Below are 21828 nucleotides of genomic sequence, written 5' to 3' on the forward strand. Positions count from 1 at the left end.
AATTTGGAAATAAGATAGGCAGTGAAAGTTCTCATGTTGAATTTCACGAATTATTGGAAGCAACATTTTCTGTAGCCTAATAGCCCTTGCTGTTTGATGTCAATTTGCATTGTGACATAATCTTGACACATTTAGGGAACGTTCAAATATTACGTAACGCTTTTTTTCCGAATTTTTGACCCCCCTCCCCCATGTAACGCTTTTTTCAATCCCCCCCTCCCCCATGTAACGCTTTTTCACTACGAATTCAGCACAAAAAACTTCCATTCCGTACTCGAAAGCGTTACGTAACGTTTTGCTTGAACCCCCTCCCCCCCCGATGTGACGCTAACGTAACGCTTTGCATAAACCCCCCCTCCCCCTCGAAGGCGTTACGTAATATTTGAACGTTCCCTTACTTTGCAACACACAATCTGGTCAATACTATTCTACATGAAGTTGTACTTGAATGCTTGAGACCTTTGAATTCCTGCAATGATTTTGAAGTGAATTTGCGTTTTGTCGCTTCTACAATTTTCTCGATCTTTGCTATGTTGACGTGTAGGCGTAGCCTATTGTTTTTGCTGTGATGGTCAGAAATAAAAAGGCAGTGGCTATAAAAGGGCAGTGGCCAAATAAAAACAACAACTGAATTAAGTGTTTTGTTGTTGTTCGAATATGTTAGCTTCAAAATATATGTGTAGGGACCCGTGATGAATATGTATATCCATTGTTTTCAACCTTGTGCAAAATGTTTTTCTTATATCATATTTGCGTTCCTTAAAAAACTCCCGTGTTGTGAAGAAAAATAATTGATAAATCGTTTTCCACCCAATAACGCAACCGCAGCTTTCACCAGAGATTCTGCTCAATAACGATTGATGGCTTTCAATTTTCTCCGTTTTAGCAAAACGTTACATTATGACGTCAAATCGGTGATTTCATCAACAATAACTTCTAAGAAATAAGCTAAAACCTCAATTGCTAAGGTAACAGGGATCAGTTGTCAGTAGATGTTACAGAAAATATATTTCGCACTTATTCAGTGCATCGTCAGTTCTCAAATGCACTGAATAAGTGCGAAATATATTTTCTGTAACATCTACTGACAACTGACCCCTGTTACCTTAGCAATTGAGGTTTTAGCTTTCTAGATATGGAACAGGGATCGTTTCAGAATAAGACTAGGTCAGAAAGCGAGGCAGACTCCGACGCAGCTCAGCATCAGCCAAGAGCAGTTAGCTTCTAAGAAATAACGTTTCAAGCTGCAGTGAAGTAACAAACATTCAATATACAATCGTAATTCGTAAGCATAGGGTTGGAATTTGCCAATTTTATATTACGTTACAATTTTATATTACGTATTCTTGCCTTTTCTTTTAATCTGAAAGTGCTTTATATACTTCCACACAAACAAATTTTGATATAGCGCATTATTATATTTTCAAATTCAAAATCGCAAACCATTTCAAAACAAAAAACAGAACCTCTACCTTGTATGCGAGTTGTTAATTACGGAAATTAGCATAAATTTCATGTTTAAAAAGTAAAGCTATATATTTCAAAACTAAAGTCATATTTTTTGATTTTTTTAAGACATAAAAGACTTGCCTTTGTTATCAATCAAATTCCTTTTCCTGATGTCCATTCCGGTATTTCGATTTTCAATATCCCGGTTTTCTTTTGAAGAGGTGTTGCCAGATTTATAAAATATTTTTTTCAGAGATTGATTTAATTGATCACAATAAAATTGGCAAAAAATACTTTCAAAATAGGTATTTTTGTGAAAAGCCTAATTTTTGATAAAGCGCACGTTTATCTTGATAGAAAAGTTGATGCTTGATGAAAAAGTGTTGGTTAAATTAAATTGCATTTAGAGAATTTGAGGCAGAGCTGTGTATAATTTTTTCCTGCGGCGTCTGGCAAGTGGCAACGCTAGATTGGAAGGCCTTGTTGCTAAAGTTGGCCAGTGTCCACTACTCCACTACAGTATCTTATTCCTATTTCAGAAAAGTTACTAAACTAAAATAGTGTGATATGTCTCCCTTTAATGTTTCAAACTTAGTATTGTTGTCATAATTTACATTGAATACCAGTACCATTGTACATAAAATTGATGACTAAATGAAAGTTTTAAAATCGAGAATTGTTGCGAAGTTTCAATTTTCAAAACATTACAAGAGAGAGATAAAACTTTTGTTTTGTCTGTTGCGAGATTAGTATGGTTGGTACAAATATGAATAAAATAGCACCATAATCTAGATTCCACAACAAGACTATATCAGTCTTCGAGTCATCTGCTTCCAGCTGCAAAACTACCTAGAAAATGAAAGCCGATAGTACAATAGGCTATAGGCCTACAACTTCATTGCTTGTAACAAGGGCGATTAAACTTTACTATACACAAGAGAATATTAAAAATGACGAGTTTTCAGAATTTTTTATATGGAGAGTCTTAAAAGGCAGTGATAAAATAAGTTGTGATGTCATAGAAGACTCAGCAAGGTGAAAAAATTACGGTGAAGAAGCTTGCTCAGGGTGACCATACGAATCCAGCAAAAAAAAGATATATAATTAAGTATAATAAAATATACACGTAGCCTACTACTTTTTTTTAGTTAAACTTTGACTAATTAGTTTTAGTTGAAACGTACAAAACTATCATCTTTTGACACCAAAGGTTTCAATGGGAATATTTCATGAATGTTAAGGCCAAGTCAGCACAGTGGAAGCCTAACTGCAGTTGAGGTTTCATCAGTATTTTGTTGAGGTTATTTTTTGATTGAAAAGTCTTCAACTTGTTTAAAAAGCTGCCATGTCGCTACTTCCAGTGGCCCACAAAGATTGACAGAATAAAAGCAGTATGAAACTTACATTCAAGATAATTTTTTAAAGTGGAGCAATGATACACCTTCATTGAAAAGTTTTTATAGTCACTTGTTGCCCAATACTTCGATTTTGTATGTTTGTACATTTTGTCTACCTATGGTACATTGAATAGGCTAGAGTATGATATTAGTTTCATAAAAACAGTTTTTATCACAGTGATATATGAATTCAGGTTTCATGTGTATGACAAATAACAGAAGCAAGTAAAGTACGGTAACTCACAGGTTGGCAATGTAGCAAAAGAAGCTTAATAAAGCTTTGGAAAATGATTACTTGTATTTACAAGCATGGATTACATATTGTAGAATAGGTTTTCAGTGAATGGTAACTGTACTTGATATATTTTTCAGATATATTTTTACCGTATGGTGTTGTATGTTTAATTGATATTTAAATATATTCTCCATAATTTAGCAAGCATTATTGCAAAAATGGAAAGCAATCTAGAAAATTCTTCTGCAGAAGCCCTTATGACTATGAAAATGTCTAATCGACCATTCAATTCATCTTCGCCATCTCGACCACAAAGGAAGCGGAAGAAAAATCGCTTAATATATAATGATAATGAAATTGTTTTAAATGATGGAAGTGGGTGGAATAAAAGAGTTCACAAAAGCCCCCAGAAGATTAGTGGAAATACTAGCACTCTTAAAGCAGAAGCCTTTGTTACTCCTAAAAAGTCGGCATCAAACACAGAAGAAACTTTTGCATCATCTTTGTGGTCTCCTCAACTTAATTCAGAAAAAGCCACCGCAAAACGTGTTGGTGCAAGATTAAGAAATTTACTTAAACTGCCTAAAGCTCACAAAATGTGCATGTTTGAGTGGTTTTATTCTCATTTAGACAAGCCTCTTTTCAATGGAGAAAATGATTTTTGCATGTGTTTGAAAGAATCATTTCCTGGTTTGTCAACAACGATGCTGACTCGAGCTCACTGGTCAAAAATAAGAAGATTGATGGGGAAGCCCAGAAGATGTTCTGAAGCTTTCTTCAAAGAAGAACGGGCTGCTCTGCAGCACAAAAGAAGTCGGATTAGACTTTTGCAGCAAAGAAAGATTGCATGTGACGATCCTGATGTTTGGGGTGATTTGCCTCAAGAGGTGCCAATGCCTCTTGTTGTAGGGACCAGTGTTACAGCTCGTGTAAGAGGTTTGCATGATGGATTATTTACTGGTCAAATTGATGCTGTTAATATTTCTAATGCTGCTTACAGAGTTACATTTGATCGTCACAATCTCGGTACTCACGTAGTTGCTGATTTTGAAGTTGCCAGCTGTCAGCCACAAGAGACCATCAACCTCCTATCACTGATGGAAAGAAAACCTCATGCATCCAGTAGAATTTTTCCAAGTTATTTGGAGCCACGCCATTCAGATCTCAATGCAAGTCTTCAAAGTCCTACGAATGAGCATGACCCAGTTTTGGGAAGATCACCACTGCGAAGTAAATTCATGATTTCTGACGATGAACATGGTGGAACACTTGGTGGATTTCCTGTGCAATTACTCAAACGAATTTCAAGATTATCAAGAATACTTTCTATTAAGCGTGACAAAATACAGAAACTTAGTGAAATGAACACACAAGCAGAAAAAGCTAATTCTTATGGAGAGACATTAACTTTGGAATTTCAAAGAAAATATGCTACTATTGTACTTGACTTAGAACGATTAAACAAAGACCTCAATCAACTTCTGGTTGGAGTTCAACGATTCTGTCTTGAATTATATCCAGAACAGACTCTTCCTAGCAATCAGTCTTGTCGGCGAAAGCAACAATGCTTGGCCGCTTCAGAAACACTTGTAGCTGACAAGAACGTTGGAGAAGAAAGTGAAACAGGACCAAAGCCAGCTGTAAAAAATGTTGCACTCACAAACCTTGTGACTCAGTTAACTGCCTTAATGATGCAAGTTAAATGTTTAAAAGAAAGCGGAGGAAGCTCGATTGAATTTAAATCACTGACTGATGCAATGAAAGATATTAAAAATAATTTAAGTACTGAAAATGCGGGATGTTTTCAAAACAATGTAGAAATTCATATTGCACACATTAGAAGTGGCATGGAACATAATGGATTGATTGCATCTGAACACTCAACTAATTTATTAGACATATAAATAGCAAATTGGTGGAGTTGTGACACTGTATTTTCAAAAAAGGTTTTGTTTGATCATTGCTAAACAGCAGTGGCACCAAGGCCTTCACTAGATAGATAATACTTTTTATGGTTGAAGGGATATTAGGCATTGTTTGTTGGAGATATTGGAGCTTTATATCTATTGCATACTTTATTGTTTGCATTAAAGTTTTTCGAAAATGAAACGGGTAATAATTTGGTTTATTGTATTATTTTTGGGTGTTGATTGTTGATGTGCTACCGTGGCAACTATTCAGCACAAATCAATCATTGCGTATCTTTATATTCAACGCTTTTTGCTCTGGTTTTTCTTGCATTACTTGTTACATAGTCATTCCTTTGTAAAGCTTTTAATAACTTTTACTGTTCACAACTTCACAAGTACTAATAATATTCACTTCTCATTTTCTGTGCTTCGGAATGTTTACTAAGTTGATTACCAATATGGAAAAAGCGCAAAACTCTGGTGGGCTAGTGGCCTAAGATACAACAATATATAACATTGTAGTCTAGTAGTTAGTTGATAGCTTTGTTCTCATGTTGTACAATAATTTTCAAGAAATTTCTTCAAGTTTTCACTTTGTAAATTGAAATTTGTTACCAAAAAATTCTGTTAATCTTGGTTTGAATTATCTATTTTTAGTACAAACATACTTTGGCAGCAAGTTTAAAGCTTACTTTATTTTGTTTAAGTAATGAAATATAGTTCGATATTAATGTTTTGGAAGACACTATTTTTAAATAATTGAGGACATGGCATAGCCTATTACATGTGGTTTATTGCAGCACAAACTTGTTGCATAACATGTAAGCTTTATATATTTGAGCATTTAGACTTTAATGTTCTGAAATGTATGTTTGTTATAAAAAAAATTAATAAAGATTTTCTGAAAAAATTTTTTGAAGTGTCCTACAGCATATCACTAACATGCATTTTGAATATGTAAACATTTGGAGTCTGCTACTATTCGGCGAGTGACCTATTCGGCGAGAGCCCTTTTCGGCGAGTTCCCTATTCGGCAATTTTTTGAAAGTTTTTAAAAAAATTATCGGGTACCGTAGCCTAATTATCATTGCCACTTTTACATCGTTTTAACGTCGCTAAACGTTGAAATAAGACTCTAACTCCTAATCCCAACCCTTAACCCCTAACCCTAAAACGACAATAATAATTAGGCTACGGTACCCAATAATTTAAAAAAAAAATCAAAAAGTTGCTGAATAGGGAACTCCCCGAATCAGACTAGCCGAATTGGACTCGCCAAATCGGGCCATTCTGAAACATTTGGATAGGTAAAATTTAATAGGTATATACATCATTTGTATTTGGTAAGCTTCAAATTCTCATATTTAACTTCTCTATGAAACTTTGTTTATAAAAGTTGTGGTGAAGCAGAAATTCTTTATTATATCACTGCTTTTTAATTGTGTGAATATGTTGAAGTTAACTTGGGCTGTCACCCAAGTTGTGAAAACCAATTACTGTAGCTCTTTTAACAAATACCAACATTTAAGCATACAGTGAAAATTTCTTCATAGAAAAATTTGATTGCAAATATTTGAGGCTAAAAAAAGTGGAAAAGTTTCCCTTACCTGTAATGCTGGTTATTTTTAACTTGCTGACATTGACAAAAATAGTATATATATATTCATTTGTTTTGTCAAGTATTCAACATTTGTAAGGGTATTCCAGAGATGTAATATCTTTTCCATAATATGCTGTGATTAAATTGCGCAACACCTGTACAATATTGGTTCACCCATAAACTGTTTGCTGTGTTTAAAGTGTTGTTTACTTAAAAAGGGTTTTGTGTCAGTTTTTCAAACTTCTGCTATATTAAAGCCACAGCATCAAATTTCACTCATTTAGCAAACCGTACCTTAGAAATAACTTCACACTTTAGTTTCTATTTTTCTGTTATAAATATTTTAAACCATGGAAGTAATTGTGAACTTTCGTTTATTGATTTGTAACATAAAAACGTCATTATATTTTTATTCAACTTTGTAAGCATGGCATTGTGTATGATATTTAACATGCTGAACTAAAACAAAATATGTTTTGTGGTTTGTTCATGGAAGTACTGGTATTTCAACTGAGTTTCCATCATGCTGCCAAAATTAGGGTATTTTCGTACTGTCAATTGCCCTGGACTATCTTTGGATGGAGATTGCACGAGGCCTTATTGTCATTTTCGACATTCCCATGCTGTTTTAAGTAAGTCCTTGAAGATTGCTGCACAGCACATAGTATATCAGTAGAAAAAAGGTTTACAATGCAAAAAGGTTTAAACAAACTTAAAGTGGTGCCCTATTCATTACCAATGGTTTTATTTATCATTATTCAATTATTGTTTTGTAATGAGCCTTTTTTAATCTACGATATTTCAAACGAAAAAATTACTTGTGCAAAATTATTGATTGGCAAAGCGTATTCTGCAACTAAATATACATAGTGAACTAAGTATGTCAATCTTCCACTCTCGTGATAGAAATGTGCTATCATCAAATCACACCCATTGGTGTTTCAATAAGTCTATTGCACTAAAAAAATGCCATCTTTTAATTTTTTTTATCAAGATTTAGGCAACCTCTTTATTGAATACCGGTTAACCTTTGAGCACATAATTTAGAGAAATCTACAGCTGTTCAAAGGTAAGCCGAGTAAGGTAGTTAACCCCAGTTTGAAGTGCATGTTTTGAGTTGACACTCTTCACAAAACAGTTGACTTTTTGTGATTTTGGAATAGATGGGAAGTCTATATTGTTTATCGGAGCAAGAGTTTTAGGTAACAGTGTCTTTAGACTGAAGATGCGTATAAGAGAATTGAGCTGATGTTTGATATGCGATAATAGGTTTGTATTGCACTGGGATTTACATCACATACCTGTAATTTTAAAGTAGATTCCACACGTTTTTTGGCATACAAATTAGATAACACTTCATTTATCATGATATTTTTAATTGCTCCTAGATTCCAGTACCCTGGAAATCGCAACCACTTCAGAGATACAAGAGATTAATCAAAAAATTGACAAGCTTAGATCACAAATCGACGAGGTGCCCAAAAACAAGAGAGTCGATGAGACTTACGACAACACCACTGGTCAGCCGAGCTACTCAGATGATGTATCTGATACTGCCAATGATGGCTGCTTGCCCTACACTCCATATCAGGGCTCAGCACTTCTCTACAAACCATTTAAACATGGTAGGTGAACCGTGTTTTAGCATTTCCTCTTTTGTTTGTAAGTTTCAATTTTAGTTACAGTATATTCTCATGTTTGGGCCGGACCCACTGTATAGTGTGTTGAGGGTAAAAGTCCTAGATTTTTTTTTCTGAAATGAATTAAAGGTTGCTGTTTTTATCAGGACATGATTGTCGACTATCTTTGTCAAAAGCTATATATAGCCTATGGTTGTTGTTATTCTTCGTTCTAAATTAGTATAATAATTTTACAAACTGTTGGTTTTAGACTCAGGAAATTTTCAAACTGTTGACCATAGTAAGCTTGCCAGTACAAAACCGACATCTGTTCTACATGCTGCAAGAGGTCCATCGTCATTACAATCTAGGTAAATTAAATATCATATTTTATGATCTGTTTTTGGTTTGTATATATCATGGACTTCTAAATAGTAGAATCTACTATTTACTATTTAGAAGTCCATGATTCTACTACTGTATTTAGAAGTCCATGGTAATATGTAGGCTACATTTTTCCATTAACACGTTCAGGATGAAACAAAGCACCAGCTACATTATGCTATATTCCTGCATTTTATATTATACTTTCAAGCCAATTTTTCAATTATTTCAAAAGGCTTTTGTCGACCACACGACACACAAGGCTATATATTTTTGCTTACTTTGGAATTAATGTTGACAAATACAGCAGCAATTTGGGTCAAAAATTAACGCAAATGTGCTACTTACTGTGTCTAAGCAGAAAACACATGAAAAAAAGGAAAATGAATTACAGTCTTTCTTCTGCTTCCAAACCTATGAACAATCTTGAATATGATCCCATGTGCAATTTCAATCTAAAAACAAAAGGCAAACGTGACTTAACCAATTCTTCAGAGGAGGAAGCTTTAGACGACAACGAAGTAAAATATGAAGGTACATTCATATTTTTATGCAATTCGAGCCAAAAGATATTTTTTTCACTGTAAAAATGATTAATTTGTTGGTTAAGAAAAGGTGTGTTTATCTCAATATTTCCAACAAGGTGTGATAAAGCGAAAGCGAATGACACGTGTATGAACAAAAACTGAGCGTCTCTTGACAAAAATTCTTGTGTGTGCAGTTCCAGAAGATATTCCTTCTACCGATCTCGTAATTGATGATGATGAAATTTTGGAGTCCACTGAGTTAAACTCTGAGGTGAACGTTTCTGTCAATGAATACCATTCCCATGAAAAAGATCACAAATCTTCCCCAGTCACAGTCACTAATGTGGAAACAATTATCATCGTGGATGACAACTTAGCTGCAAATGATGGAGAAGGTCCAATCGTGATCTCTGATTCGGAATCAGAAAAGGACACTGAAAATATTTCTTTAAGTCTTTTCAAAACGCCACCTGCTTCAAGTGAAAATGTTTCTGTCAGCTCAGAGAACCAAGTTTTAAAGAACGATACATTGCTTCCTAAGAAAAGTAATAAAATGTCAGTGTTTTTGTTTGGAAGCGACAGCGACAATGATAACTTGCCAAAATTCTCGGCCAGGAAAACTACGTCGGGTAAATTACGAAGTTTGAAATTGAAACGAAAATCCTCTGGATCTACACCAGAGGAGAAGTCTGATATCGCACAACATCCGCAAAACAAAAAATTGAAAGACGTTAATAAGAAACACAGGATTAAATCTGAGAAAGCGATCAATCGCAAACATAAGTCTTCTGCAAAGAGAAAAGATTCCAGTGCAAAGGCGGCCATCAAAACGAAACAGCGAAAACTCGACACCAAAGTTGTTGAATCAAATGTAGACGTCGCAAAATATGTTGATGAAAAAGAAATCGAAAGGTCAGTGTGCTTTTTGCTGTTAAACTTGAAGATTTTTATTTCTACCTATTTGCACTGAAATACTTGACAAGTTAATTACTTATCTAGATGTACTATTTATCTATCTATCTATTAGCATATTAATTATTTCTCAGACTTGACAAAGATTTAAACCACGAAGGAATATTTGAAGAGTGTTATCGAATCTACCAGGAGGGCTTGGACGAAACGACGTCTTCAAATAAACTGAAACGAACAAACGTGACCAAAACTGTTTCTACATTCAGCCAGGTTGGTTGGATGAAAGTGAAGTTAAATAGGATGCTGATAATCTGTACGATGTTGATTTTGTATTGCATAACCTACTTTTCAATCATTTTTACGCAGGTTGCCACAACTAGAAGCAACGAAGCGACAGAACCCGCTCCCAACACTTTGCGTCGTTCTCGAGTTGCTCATTCTGCTGCGTCCAATTCAGCCTCATCATTGAACAGAGTAAGTTGTGGGTCCTATATTCGTTAAACATAAGTTAATTTTTGTTGACATAATTAAAAAAATTCTGTGTTATTTAATTCTACAATTCTATCCTGTTTGTTTTCATGTGTGAAGGAACCTACATGGTAAAGACGTGGATAAGATGCGCAAAGTAGCTCTTTTTTGCATTGGTTCAACGCTTGCCGACCAATATTGATCAATTTATTGACAGACTGTGAAACAAGCTCGACGGACGTTAACTCCGGCTCAAAAAATGATGCAAAGGATGGAGACGATCCAACTTGAACAAGAAGAAAAATTGTTAAGCGCTGCGTTGAAACGTGCTTCCTCTGCCCAGGTTTGTGCGTGTCAAGAATATCTTTGTATTTATACGAGAAGCTTGTAGAGAGTAGATTAATACAAAAGGCACTGTCACGTCTACCAACGTGTCATTTTCATGCAAGTTGTGAAGAAACTTCAAGGAAAAATCAATAGTTTAATTGTAGAAGTAGGGGAATGATTTTTTTATCATGTCGTTTTTATCACAAGCCTATCTTAGCCACCAGGTCACCAAGTTCGAACTTAACCGACAAATTAAAAATTCCTAAAGTTGAAAACCTTCAAGCTTCTGAACCGGAAAGCTTAACATTTTGCGGAACAAAAACTTTAAATCGATGAAAAGTCGCTGAACTCGAATCTGAAAAGTTGAAATCAATTAACCGAACTTGCAACTTGGTTTGTGAGCTTGCACTCGAACAATAACCCAGACAGCAAATCAGTCGTTTTTTTTTTTACTTTGATTCAACGTCTGCAGACGTTGAATCAATGTAAAAAACGACTGATTTGTTGTCTGGGAAATCGGTTTATCACTAAAATCCATGATCGTTGTTATTATTTCTTCTCAGCTCGCAAACTAAAAATGACAAACACAAGAATTTATCCACTGGCTAACTTTAATAGGAATTTCTGTTAGCAGAAACTATCAGATGCTGGTAGAGTAGCACATCGCCCGTCGACAAGTTTAAGTACGAGTTCCTTGTCGCTGTCACGAAAGCACGTGCTAGCCTCCAGATCACTTTCGTCTGCTCAAAGCACTGCATTGACGAACAAACGTCCTTTTCAAGATTTACGGAGGTACGTTAATAGCAAAAAAAATTCCTAAAGTTTATGGAAACAAAGTCTAGGCTGCGTTGTGTGAGACTTGTATTCCGTGCCACTGCCCTGCAGTAGTTCGATCGTTTATGAGACTGAGAAAGTAATTGCTTAAATTAAGGTGAACTGTGTTCATGAAACGTCAAAATCGAATCAAGGCATAGCAGACTGGTCACCAGCGATGCTTCCTATGTTGAATACAAAATCTAAAAATACTGGTTACATTCATAGACCGCCATCATCTACTTCCACCACGCAAGGTACAATAGTTAAAGGATCTCAACGAGTTGCGCATGCGTCAACGAGCAATTCAAAAGATACTGACGTTCCGGAACGACCAAGAATCCTTCCTGACAGACACTCGAAGGTAATCTGCGACCTTTTCGTGTCGTGGAGCTATTTACTCTCTACACATTGCCTGCATATGGTATGGTTCATTAGTAAAAGCAGCCAATGACCTCTTCAAGGCAATTATTTTGCGCATTTTTAATGACAGAAAATTATATTTTAATTTCTACCTAAAGCTTTCTAGTAGGGTGGTTTGAAAAATATTTTTTTTGCAATTTCAACATGGGGGGGTTTGAAAACCTGGCAAACCTTTAAAAAATAATATTTACATAACCTTTTTTTGGTAGGCCCCAAAACCCAGCCACCTACCCCCCAATAAAGGTCACAAAAGGTCAAATTTAGTAAAAAATTCCCTAACTTGCTCACCACTCGTAGTAGAAAGTCAGTTTTGGTGTCAAAAGATGCAGAATACCTATGTTTCTATGTATCATAAAAGGAACTTTTTCTCTAAATGCATTAGTTTTTGCAATAATTGAAACAAATGCATTTTTTAGGGTATTTGGGTTATTCCATGCCAAACGTCCTGAAAATCAGAAAGTTCCCAGTTTGACCCACTTCGATTTTGCTCAAACTAGGTCAATATGTTATTTGGCATGATATAGCCATGCATTGCAAATTTTAGCTCAATATCTATTGTAGTTTTGGAAATATGATGCTTTAAAGTTTTAGGTACCCCCTAAACTTTTCCGCATTTGTTTTTTTGGACCATTTTCAATTAACCGTATCTTTTGCTCCAAAGGTTATATAAAGTTTATGTTTGGTAAAATGGTTCACTCTTAGCTATATTACATGATTGCATTGTCAAAATGCAATTAATTTGCAGTATAGTGGAATAATCAAGCCTCAAAGTAGGCCTTTTCTTCACCAAAGACAAATTTTGTGCCATATTTGGAAGTATGTAACTTTTATATGAAAAGCAGGATGGTTATTATATTTATCATGAATGTTCTTTCTCTACCAGATAACAACTTCACCAAGTTTGATAAGTAACACTACATTTATTGGAAAGTTACAATGCATCGAAATATGCACCCAAAGCAAAAAAGCCAAAATAACGCCATCTTGTGGTGTAAAAACACCCCCGTAAAAAAGTGTTGACAAAACAATCTTTTTTACCTGTTGAAGAACATTACCTAAGGATGAAGAATCAAGGAATATGAGTACACTGCAAGGATGTGTCAAATATTATTCAGTTCTTCATCACAAATATGTTTAATTGCAGGGGGTTCTTCCATTTCAGCCAAGTTCATGTTTACCATTTTATAGTAAACTTTTGCCTTGTGGTTGAGTTTTGGTCTATGAAAATGACGTATCCTTGCAGTGTACTCATATTCCCTGATTCTTCATCCTTAGGTAATGTTCTTCAACAGGTAAAAAAGATTGTTTTGTCAACACTTTTTTACGGAGGTGTTTTTATACCACAAGATGGCGTTATTTTGGCTTCTTTGCTTTGGGTGCATATTTTCATGCATTGTAACTTTGTTACTTATCAAACTTGGTAAAGTTGTTATCTGGTAGAGAAAGAATATTCATGATAAATATAATAACCATCCTGCTTTTCATATAAAAGTTACAGAATTCCAAATATGTCATAAAATTTGTTTTTGGTGAAGAAAAGACCTACTTTGAGGCTTGATTACTCCACCATACTGCAAATTAATTGCATTTTGACAATGCAATCATGTAATATAGTTAAAAGTGAACCATTTTACCAAACATAAACTTTATATAACCTTTGGAGCAAAAGATACGGTTAATCAAAAATGGTCCAAAAAAACAAATGCGGAAAAGTTTAGGGGGTACCTAAAACTTTAAAGCATCATATTTTCAAAACTATAATAGATATTGAGCTAAAATTTGGAATGCATGGCTATATCATGCCAAATAACATATTGACCTAGTTTGAGCAAAATCGAAGTGGATCAAAATGGGAACTTTCTGATTTTGAGGATGTTTGGCATGAAATGACCCAAATACCCTAAAAAATGCATTTTATTAAATTATCGCAAAAACTATTGCATTTAGAAAAAAAGTTCCTGTTATGACACATAGAAACATAGATATTCTGCATCTTTTGACACCAAAACTGACTTTCTACTATGAGTAGTTAGCAAGTTAGAGGATTTTTTACTAAATTTGACCTTTCGTGACCTTTATTGGGGGGTAGGTGGCTAGGTTTTGGGGCCTACCAAAAAAAAGTTGTGTAAATATTATTTTTTAAAGGTTTGCCAGGTTTTCAGAACCCCCCCCACATTGAAATTGCAAAAAAAATATTTTTCAAACCACCCTACTTTCTAAGTGTTGACTGAGGTAGCAATGCAAAAGGGGTAATTTTATTTCAGTCAGACAGAAGGTTAGAACATGCTGACGCTTTAGGAAAACCTTGATTGACAATTTGAAAGTAATTTTGTACACTTGGAACAAGACGTGTGATGAGTAGCTGGTATTTATTTCTTGCATCATTGTTACCATTTACTAATAGAAAACGATTTAAGACGTCCAGTCGTTTTCAATGCAAGCTGCACTGGAAGCTATGCTGACAACACATTAAAATTTCGTGTTTTCAGGTTCCAACAAATTTGCGACAACGCTACCTCACTGTGTTCATAGATGAATGTCTTAGAATATTTAACAATAACCATAGGAAAGCGTACGACATGGTAAGACGTGTTTTAAGAGGTCTTGTCAGTGAACAGTGGTCACTTTTTTTACTCAATCTTGTATATACCTGTAGTCGCTGTATAAGCTTTATTCGTATCCCAAATATTCGTGGCATCAGCTTATATGTTGTAAAATTTCAGGCAGAAATGGAAGAAACTCAATGTAGTAGTCGCAGTAAAACAAAAACCATCTACCTAAGTCTAGCAGCAAGCACAGTGAAGAAGTTACGCGAAATGCCAAAAGGTACATCACAATCTAATGGAAAACGTGAAGCGAAAAATAAACCCGGTTTACCAAACAACCAAACCAGTTCATCGTCTTCGGCCAAAGTAGTTTTCAAGTCAAATACGAGAAGGATCTCTCATGGTGCTTCTGCTTCTGAAGCAGTTCGACTGAAGGAAGCGAAGGTTAAGACTTCGGTTCAAAAATCGATGTCTCATAAAACTCTTCTCGACAAAAGTACTCGTCTGTGCAAAGGTGGATATTCGTTTACCACAAAGGTCGAAGAAAAAACGTTCTCAGGTTAGTTGTCTGCTTTAAGCTCTATCATCTTTGCATACACAGAATGTATGCGTTATTTTGATACATGCTTACGTTCCTAAGCGTTTTGTTGTTTTCTGTAGCGTGAAAAGAGTTATGGGGTTGTATATTGTGAATAATAAAGCAATGGTTGAAGCACCAAAGACAGTGCATGTGAGATGTGCAAATCAAACGACTCTACAATAATGGGAATTTCCATTTTCAAAATGGAGTGAAACCACTTTGAAACTTCATTTTTTTGTCTATGTTTTTGTTTTCATAACCCCATCTCACCATGATAAGCGTTACGTTTAAATCTGCCGCAGGTGAAGAGTTGTATGAAAGCATTTGTCGCTACATTATGACAGAAGACGAATTGGCAAGTAATGGTTTTCCCAGAGCTGACATTGTTCCAGGCAAATGCAAATTCATGACTGAGCAACCAAAGCTCAATAAAGATAAAACAAAGTAAGTTACCAATAATTGGGTAACATTGCCAATTATTGGCAGTGTTTGGTTATTTGTGCATTTCTGCCTGATTTTTTTACGGAAGTTTTGTTTATACGAAAAGTGAAAAATTACGATTACTGTTTCTCCACAGAAAGACTTGCGCAAGATGTGGAAAAGAATTTGTGTTGTATAAAAGTGGCCAGTTTGCACGCCGTGATGATGAATGTCTGCACCATTGGGGAAGGGCATACTCTACGAAGGTAACCAATCACAAACGGACATTACAAATCTTATTTCATAAATAATTGGTGAACAGTTGGCATTGTTTTTAGGTCGGTTCAAGCTGGGAGAAACGATATTCTTGCTGTCAGACTCCTATTGGTGCTGAAGGCTGCTCTGTCGGGGAGGTAACTTTTACTGTTATTATGTGGTCAAAAGTGTAATTGCATGCCCCGAACTAAGCAGTTGTGCGAAACAACATCTCACGTTTTTCTTGTGACTTGATTCCATACCAAGAGACAAACATTTTGGAGGTCCGAACAAAATTTGCTTTTTGCAAATATATCTTGAAAAACGCCGCAGTGTACAATTTTTTACAATTTTCCCAAAAAGCCGGACATTTTTACCCAAACTTGCGATATTTTTTGTAGCGAGGAAGCGAAAGCCCCCTTTCACCCCCATCTTCTGTGGTTATGCTTGCTTCTACGTATAAGGAAAAGGATGGTAGTGTTTATCACAATTGCATTTTTAAATTACACCTTATTGCTTGAATTTCTTTCCTTTCATGGTTTTAGATTTAGATTCACTAACTGAACAATGAACCTATTATTTCCACGTATTTTACTGGCACTGTATATCATTCAATTGCAGACTCACGTCCATAAAGACAACACATATGACTGTGGTAGTTATGTGAAAACACTTTGGAAGGCAGATACTGGGAATCCTGGAATCTTTGCCTTGGATTGTGAAATGGTAAAACTAATAGAAAATGTAAAGAAATGACTAAATTACTCGATATCATATCATGTAAAGTCTAATGGTTTTGTGTTTCATGAAGGCATTCACTGTTGGTGGCTTGGAACTGATCCGCGTGAGTGTTGTTGATTTTGATTGCAATCTTGTCTACGACGCATTGGTTAAACCAAGTGGAAAGATATTGGATTACAACACAAGGTTTCTAAACTATTGTAGTTGCGGTTATGTTGCCCAAAACGCTAATATCACTTTCAATGTCAATATTACACGGCATTAAGTATAATAATCATTTTACAGCAATAAGGAGTTAGGCCCTATAGCTCAAAGTTCTGATTTTCGCATACCGCACGCTTTTGTCCTTGTAAGCGCACTCATAACAACTTGCTTGATTTTGTAAGTTTTGACCAGCTGCTAGGATAAAAGTACACTTACCTTAAAGCTTTTGTTTTCTATTTAACTTTAGATGGAGTGGTTTGTCTGAAAATGATCTGGAAGGAGTAACCACCACCTTGAGAGATGTGCAGGCTGTTCTGTTGAGCAAATTTTCATCGGACACAATATTATTGGGACATAGTTTGGAAAGTGATTTAAAAGCCTTGCGGGTACGTAAGCTAAAAAAAATTAAAGCGATAAGTAAACAATAAAAACTATTAATACTACAAAAAGTGCTCAATGCCAAGCAAAAAGCTAAGCAGAGCGAATTAAATCAAATATAGTTATTATTCTCTAAATCCTTGACAGCCTGTTTTACCTAAAAGGAGGATCATCAGAAGGTCCTTATTCAAATCGATAAGTACATTCATATTTTATACTTTCCTTAACCGAATTTTTGTTTCTCGCCGGGCTGCTAATCAGCCTCAGATCTTTGACGAATCTGTCTCATACAAAAGAAGCCTCAGTTACAATGCACTATGTTGTCACGTGCAAACCATAGCGCTGCGATGCACAGACTGTTTCTGGAGAAAGTGTACGGGTCTGATTCAGCTATTGTTATTGTGCATTGTGTTACGTTATCAAAGTTTTGTATTTGTGGCGTTATATCAATGTAAACTTATGGCAGTGGACTGTAAACTAAGTTGCGTTTTTCTTTGTATTCGTCTTGTTGAACGGTTGTAATTTACTTGTTGGATGATAATGTTCATGTATTTCTTGAATTTTGTGCCAGTATATTGTTGGAAATCGTGGCAGTACACCAGTGTACACCAGTTTAAGATTTAGGCTTGCAGCTTTTGATTTTAATTTATGTAATCATCTATTCAAAATAGAATTTTTATACGTGTTGATAATATCGGAGTTTGTTTTATTTGTTCGTTTAACGTATTTTTGAAATTTTCTTTTTTACATGTGCTAGCTGAAGATGCTATTGCTGTAGCGAAATCAATTCTTAATAAATTACACACTAAGATGTTAGATTGTTGTGCAAATGCCAGCATTTGATGAATGCAAAATAGTAGTACCATTGTTACATAGTCCTTATCAAGTCTTCTATACTGTATATGTGTTTTTGCGTTTCATTTCTCACTATATTTCTCTTGCTTCATCCGGTTTGTTTGTAATAGGCTATCACACATACTGTATTGTTGTTTTGTGACAAACAATCTGTATCTGGTTTTTGAATTTTATTTGCAGATCATACACAGCTCGGTCGTTGATACATCGATTGTATTCCCACACAGACTAGGTCCTCCCTATAAACGTGCTCTCAGAAATTTAATGTCAGAACATTTAGGAATAATCATACAAAACAGTGGTAAGTTTCTGGTATAGCATTTTTCAAGCGTAAAACTTTATTTCCTGAAATGTAATATGATGTTGTCGATGGAATATGGGATTGATGTGAATGCAGTTGCTTTCTTTATAATGCTACAATGTTATTGTGTCACAGTTGATGAAGGACATGACAGCACAGAAGATGCCAGCGCGTGCGTGAAGCTCATGAAGTGGAAACTCAGTGAAGACGCAAAACTATCTCGATGATTTTTCTGTGTTGACTTGCTTTTTTGTTAGCTCAGCCTGAAACTCGGTGTAGACTCCACTAGGCTGCTGCCTTACTGCTCGAGTAAGTCAGAAACGTATAAGTTTGCGATCAATCTCACTTTATTAATCTAACATCATATAAATTTCGTAATCATCGTCATTGTAAAATATTTACGTTTTTTTTGTTTTGCGCTTTTGTGTTTGTGAATTTTGTTAACGTTGTTCTAAGTTGCCTTACTAAATTTTTTATATTTTTCTGCAATATGTGTTATGCGAAATTGTGTAGTGTTCAACGCAGTCTTTGCATTTTTTTTTTAGCTTACCGTTTAAATTCTGGGCCTCTACAGTCTTCTGTAGTGCATTTTGTCCGCCCATTAAATGATGTTAGGCCATTAGATTGAGCGGCTTTGTCGCTATGTTCTTTATGTAGCTTGCCGCAATGAAACAGCCAGCTTTTCTTTTAGAAATGTTTTGCTTTTGATACTCAGTAAGCTATGCTTCACTAAGTATACTTTATTTTCATTGTCGTTTGTCGCGTAATTACAAAAATATTATGTGCAAGTGACAGTGTGCCAACCGTCTGGGCAAATTTTCATGCATTGTAAGTTTGCGATTTGCGAGTATTTCAGACACTGTGTGAAATGCAAGTGCTTGGTATTTATGTGAAACAAAAATAATGCTTCATTATCCAGACAGTAAAATTCGTCGTTTTAACATTGATTCAACGTCTACAGACGTCTGTAGACGTAAAATTCGTCGTCTGACAGTAAAATCATCGTTTTAACATTGATTCAACGTCTACAGACGTCTGTAGACGTTGAATCAATGTTAAAACGACGAATTTTACTGTCTGGGTACAAATATAAAAGACCAATTTAGTGAAAATTGTTCCTAGTCTTTTTTGTATTTTCGTGGTTTAGTTCCAGTTCAGTTTAGCTCCACTTCAGTATATTCTACTTTGTTGACTCCACTCACAAAACTGTTGTTTCTTCGTTGTGATTTCATATCAACTACACAACATTTTTGCTTTCAGAATAAACCTGAAAAACGGTGGTTACTTTTTTGTATGGTAGCCTATATCCCGCGTGGCCATTTTATCGAAATTCAATTGAATTTGTGCGACCTTTTTAGAATATCTCTTCATTTTTATTCGGTATTTTGTTGTACGTAATCACAGTCATGGCTAAACTGTTAGTGCTATTAGGCCGTTGACTAACGTATGCATTTCTAAATATTAAGCATTGATCAACAATTTGCTGTCTCAAAAGAATTAAGTTTATCATGCATGGCCTACATAAATAGATTTAGCTGGTTTATATAAAAATTTTGTAGCAAGGAAATTTTGTGCGACGCCCTTGGAAATTGCAAACGAAACACCAGGGCGTCGCGACGCACAGTTTGTGAATCACTATTAAAACAGTAGAACTCGGTTAATGCGGATTCGATTTGACCGGCGATTCCATCCGGATTAGGCGAAGATCCGGATTAACCGATGACGGTTCTATCAAGACTTGTTCATTTGTACTTCCAGTTTTATCCGGATTAGGCAAAGATCCGGATTAACCGAATCCGGATTAACCGAGTTCTACTGTTATTAACAAACAAAACACAACCAATTTTTAAATGTTGAGAAGGTAAAAAATGATCTTGGCATGAGCGGCTACCTGGCTACTTATGATAGAACAGCGAGCATTGTGTTTTGCTAACCATACCAGTGTAGCCTCTACAGAGTCCACACTAGCCATTAAGATTTTTCCAAAAACATGTGTTTCTCTGCAGTCGAGTCATCCCTGAGTCGAGTGTAGAGAATTGACAGCGATAGGCACGTGTTGACACATGTTTTTGGAAATGTCTTGATGGCAAGTGTGGAGGCCACACCGGCATGGTTAGCGAAACACAAGGCTCGTTGTTCTATAGTTAAGGAGTCAGGTAGTGCTGACGCCAGGAAGATCGCTCCTTTTCAACAGTACATATCCTTGGCGACAGTTAGTTTAGTTGTTTTCTTTCCGCAAAGGTAAGGATTCAAGACGGACTATATAGTCCGTCTTGCAAGGATTCAATTGACAGACAAAAGTAGCGGTTGAGAACTATGTGGCATGAATTAGTGGTGCGATACTGATGAGCCTAGCCTCATTGACGAAACACGTGTCAATCGCTGTCAATTTTTGCTACACTCGACTGTCGAGAAACACAATTTTTAAATGCCTTTTTTTTCAATCAAGCTGCAATTTCGGAAATTTTCACTGACCCCTGGTTGAAAACTGTTGCTTTAAAACTTGACCCACTCAGTGTCACACTTGATAGAAGCGAGCTAATAGGCTAAAGGCCGTAAGCTACAATGATAGGCGACTTTGATATAGGTATTAGGTAATGAAAAATTCAAGTATTTATCTAGTTTATGAAGAAGAGCGTTTGAATGAATGATAAGGGTCCAGAAAATTTTACGCCCAAGTCAGAGATTCATAGAATCACGGGATGACCAACTTGGTAGGCAGTAGGCTGCTCTACTCTCCACTTGTCAAATAACGTAGCCCAGTTAGTCGTTCCTTAATTCTGTGAATCCCAAGCTCAGGAAATTTATCACTTTTTGACATTTTTCTGCGTGCGCATTGGGCTGTTGGAAACCTTCAGTTGTTACTGACAATTTTGTTGTTATTTGGCTTATGGAATCAGGCTCACAAAAGTACATCGTAATCGAAGGACCGTGAAGATTGATTTTTCTAGGCGGTCTGAGCAGCGGGTTGCCAACTCTTGGTATAAAGTATGACTAGCCAAATAAACTCAGGGGTAAGCAACTCTGATTGAACCATATTAGAATGTAGACTAGGCCACGGTGCTTTACATGATAGTTTTGAAATTTAAACAAAATTTTGAGAATATTTTTAAGCCAAAGTGATCACTACAAAACTCCGCTTCACTTAAGACAATGGCAATTTTTTCTTATCAATCTTGTTAGACGCTCTTCTAATTTCCAGCACAAACGTGGTCAAGTATTTGTTGGAAAAACATGTACGTATGAAACTCATAAGCCACAAGCTTCGCAAATCGGCTTCAAGTTAAATTTGAACATGTTGGCATAGCCTGTAGGTGTACGGAGTCAGGTTTTTTACTCTTGCTCCACCCCGTCTCCGAAGTCTGTGATTCGAAATATTTTTGGAATACTCTATTCACTTCAAATTCCAATTCGACTTCAAACGCAAATTATAAACCACAATCTTTGATTTTTTATAACACTTAGGCTATAGCCTATCCTCCCC

The 21828-nt window shown here is 35.7% G+C and overlaps 2 protein-coding genes across 2 annotated transcripts; both read left to right on the forward strand.

The window, feature by feature from the left end:
• Positions 1-3299: 3299 nt before the first annotated feature.
• LOC145778972 (protein lin-9 homolog) lies at positions 3300-7087 on the forward strand. Its single transcript, XM_082590555.1, has one exon. It carries the CDS (start codon positions 3300-3302, stop codon positions 4983-4985), a length of 1686 nt encoding a protein of 561 aa, XP_082446681.1. The 3' UTR covers positions 4986-7087.
• Positions 7087-19272, forward strand: LOC145778973 (uncharacterized). The gene is made up of 20 exons (XM_082590556.1): positions 7087-7223; positions 7980-8216; positions 8482-8581; positions 8956-9128; positions 9316-10033; positions 10168-10303; positions 10400-10507; positions 10719-10844; positions 11463-11620; positions 11870-12005; positions 14554-14646; positions 14788-15169; positions 15493-15634; positions 15768-15876; positions 15949-16023; positions 16487-16591; positions 16677-16792; positions 17058-17196; positions 18224-18344; positions 18480-19272. Exons 1-20 carry the CDS (start codon positions 7115-7117, stop codon positions 18569-18571), a joined length of 3375 nt encoding a protein of 1124 aa, XP_082446682.1. The 5' UTR covers positions 7087-7114; the 3' UTR covers positions 18572-19272.
• The last annotated feature ends 2556 nt before the right edge of the window (positions 19273-21828 follow it).

This window comes from Aplidium turbinatum, chromosome 10 (assembly GCF_918807975.1).
Source record: "Aplidium turbinatum chromosome 10, kaAplTurb1.1, whole genome shotgun sequence".
Taxonomy (NCBI): domain Eukaryota; kingdom Metazoa; phylum Chordata; class Ascidiacea; order Aplousobranchia; family Polyclinidae; genus Aplidium; species Aplidium turbinatum.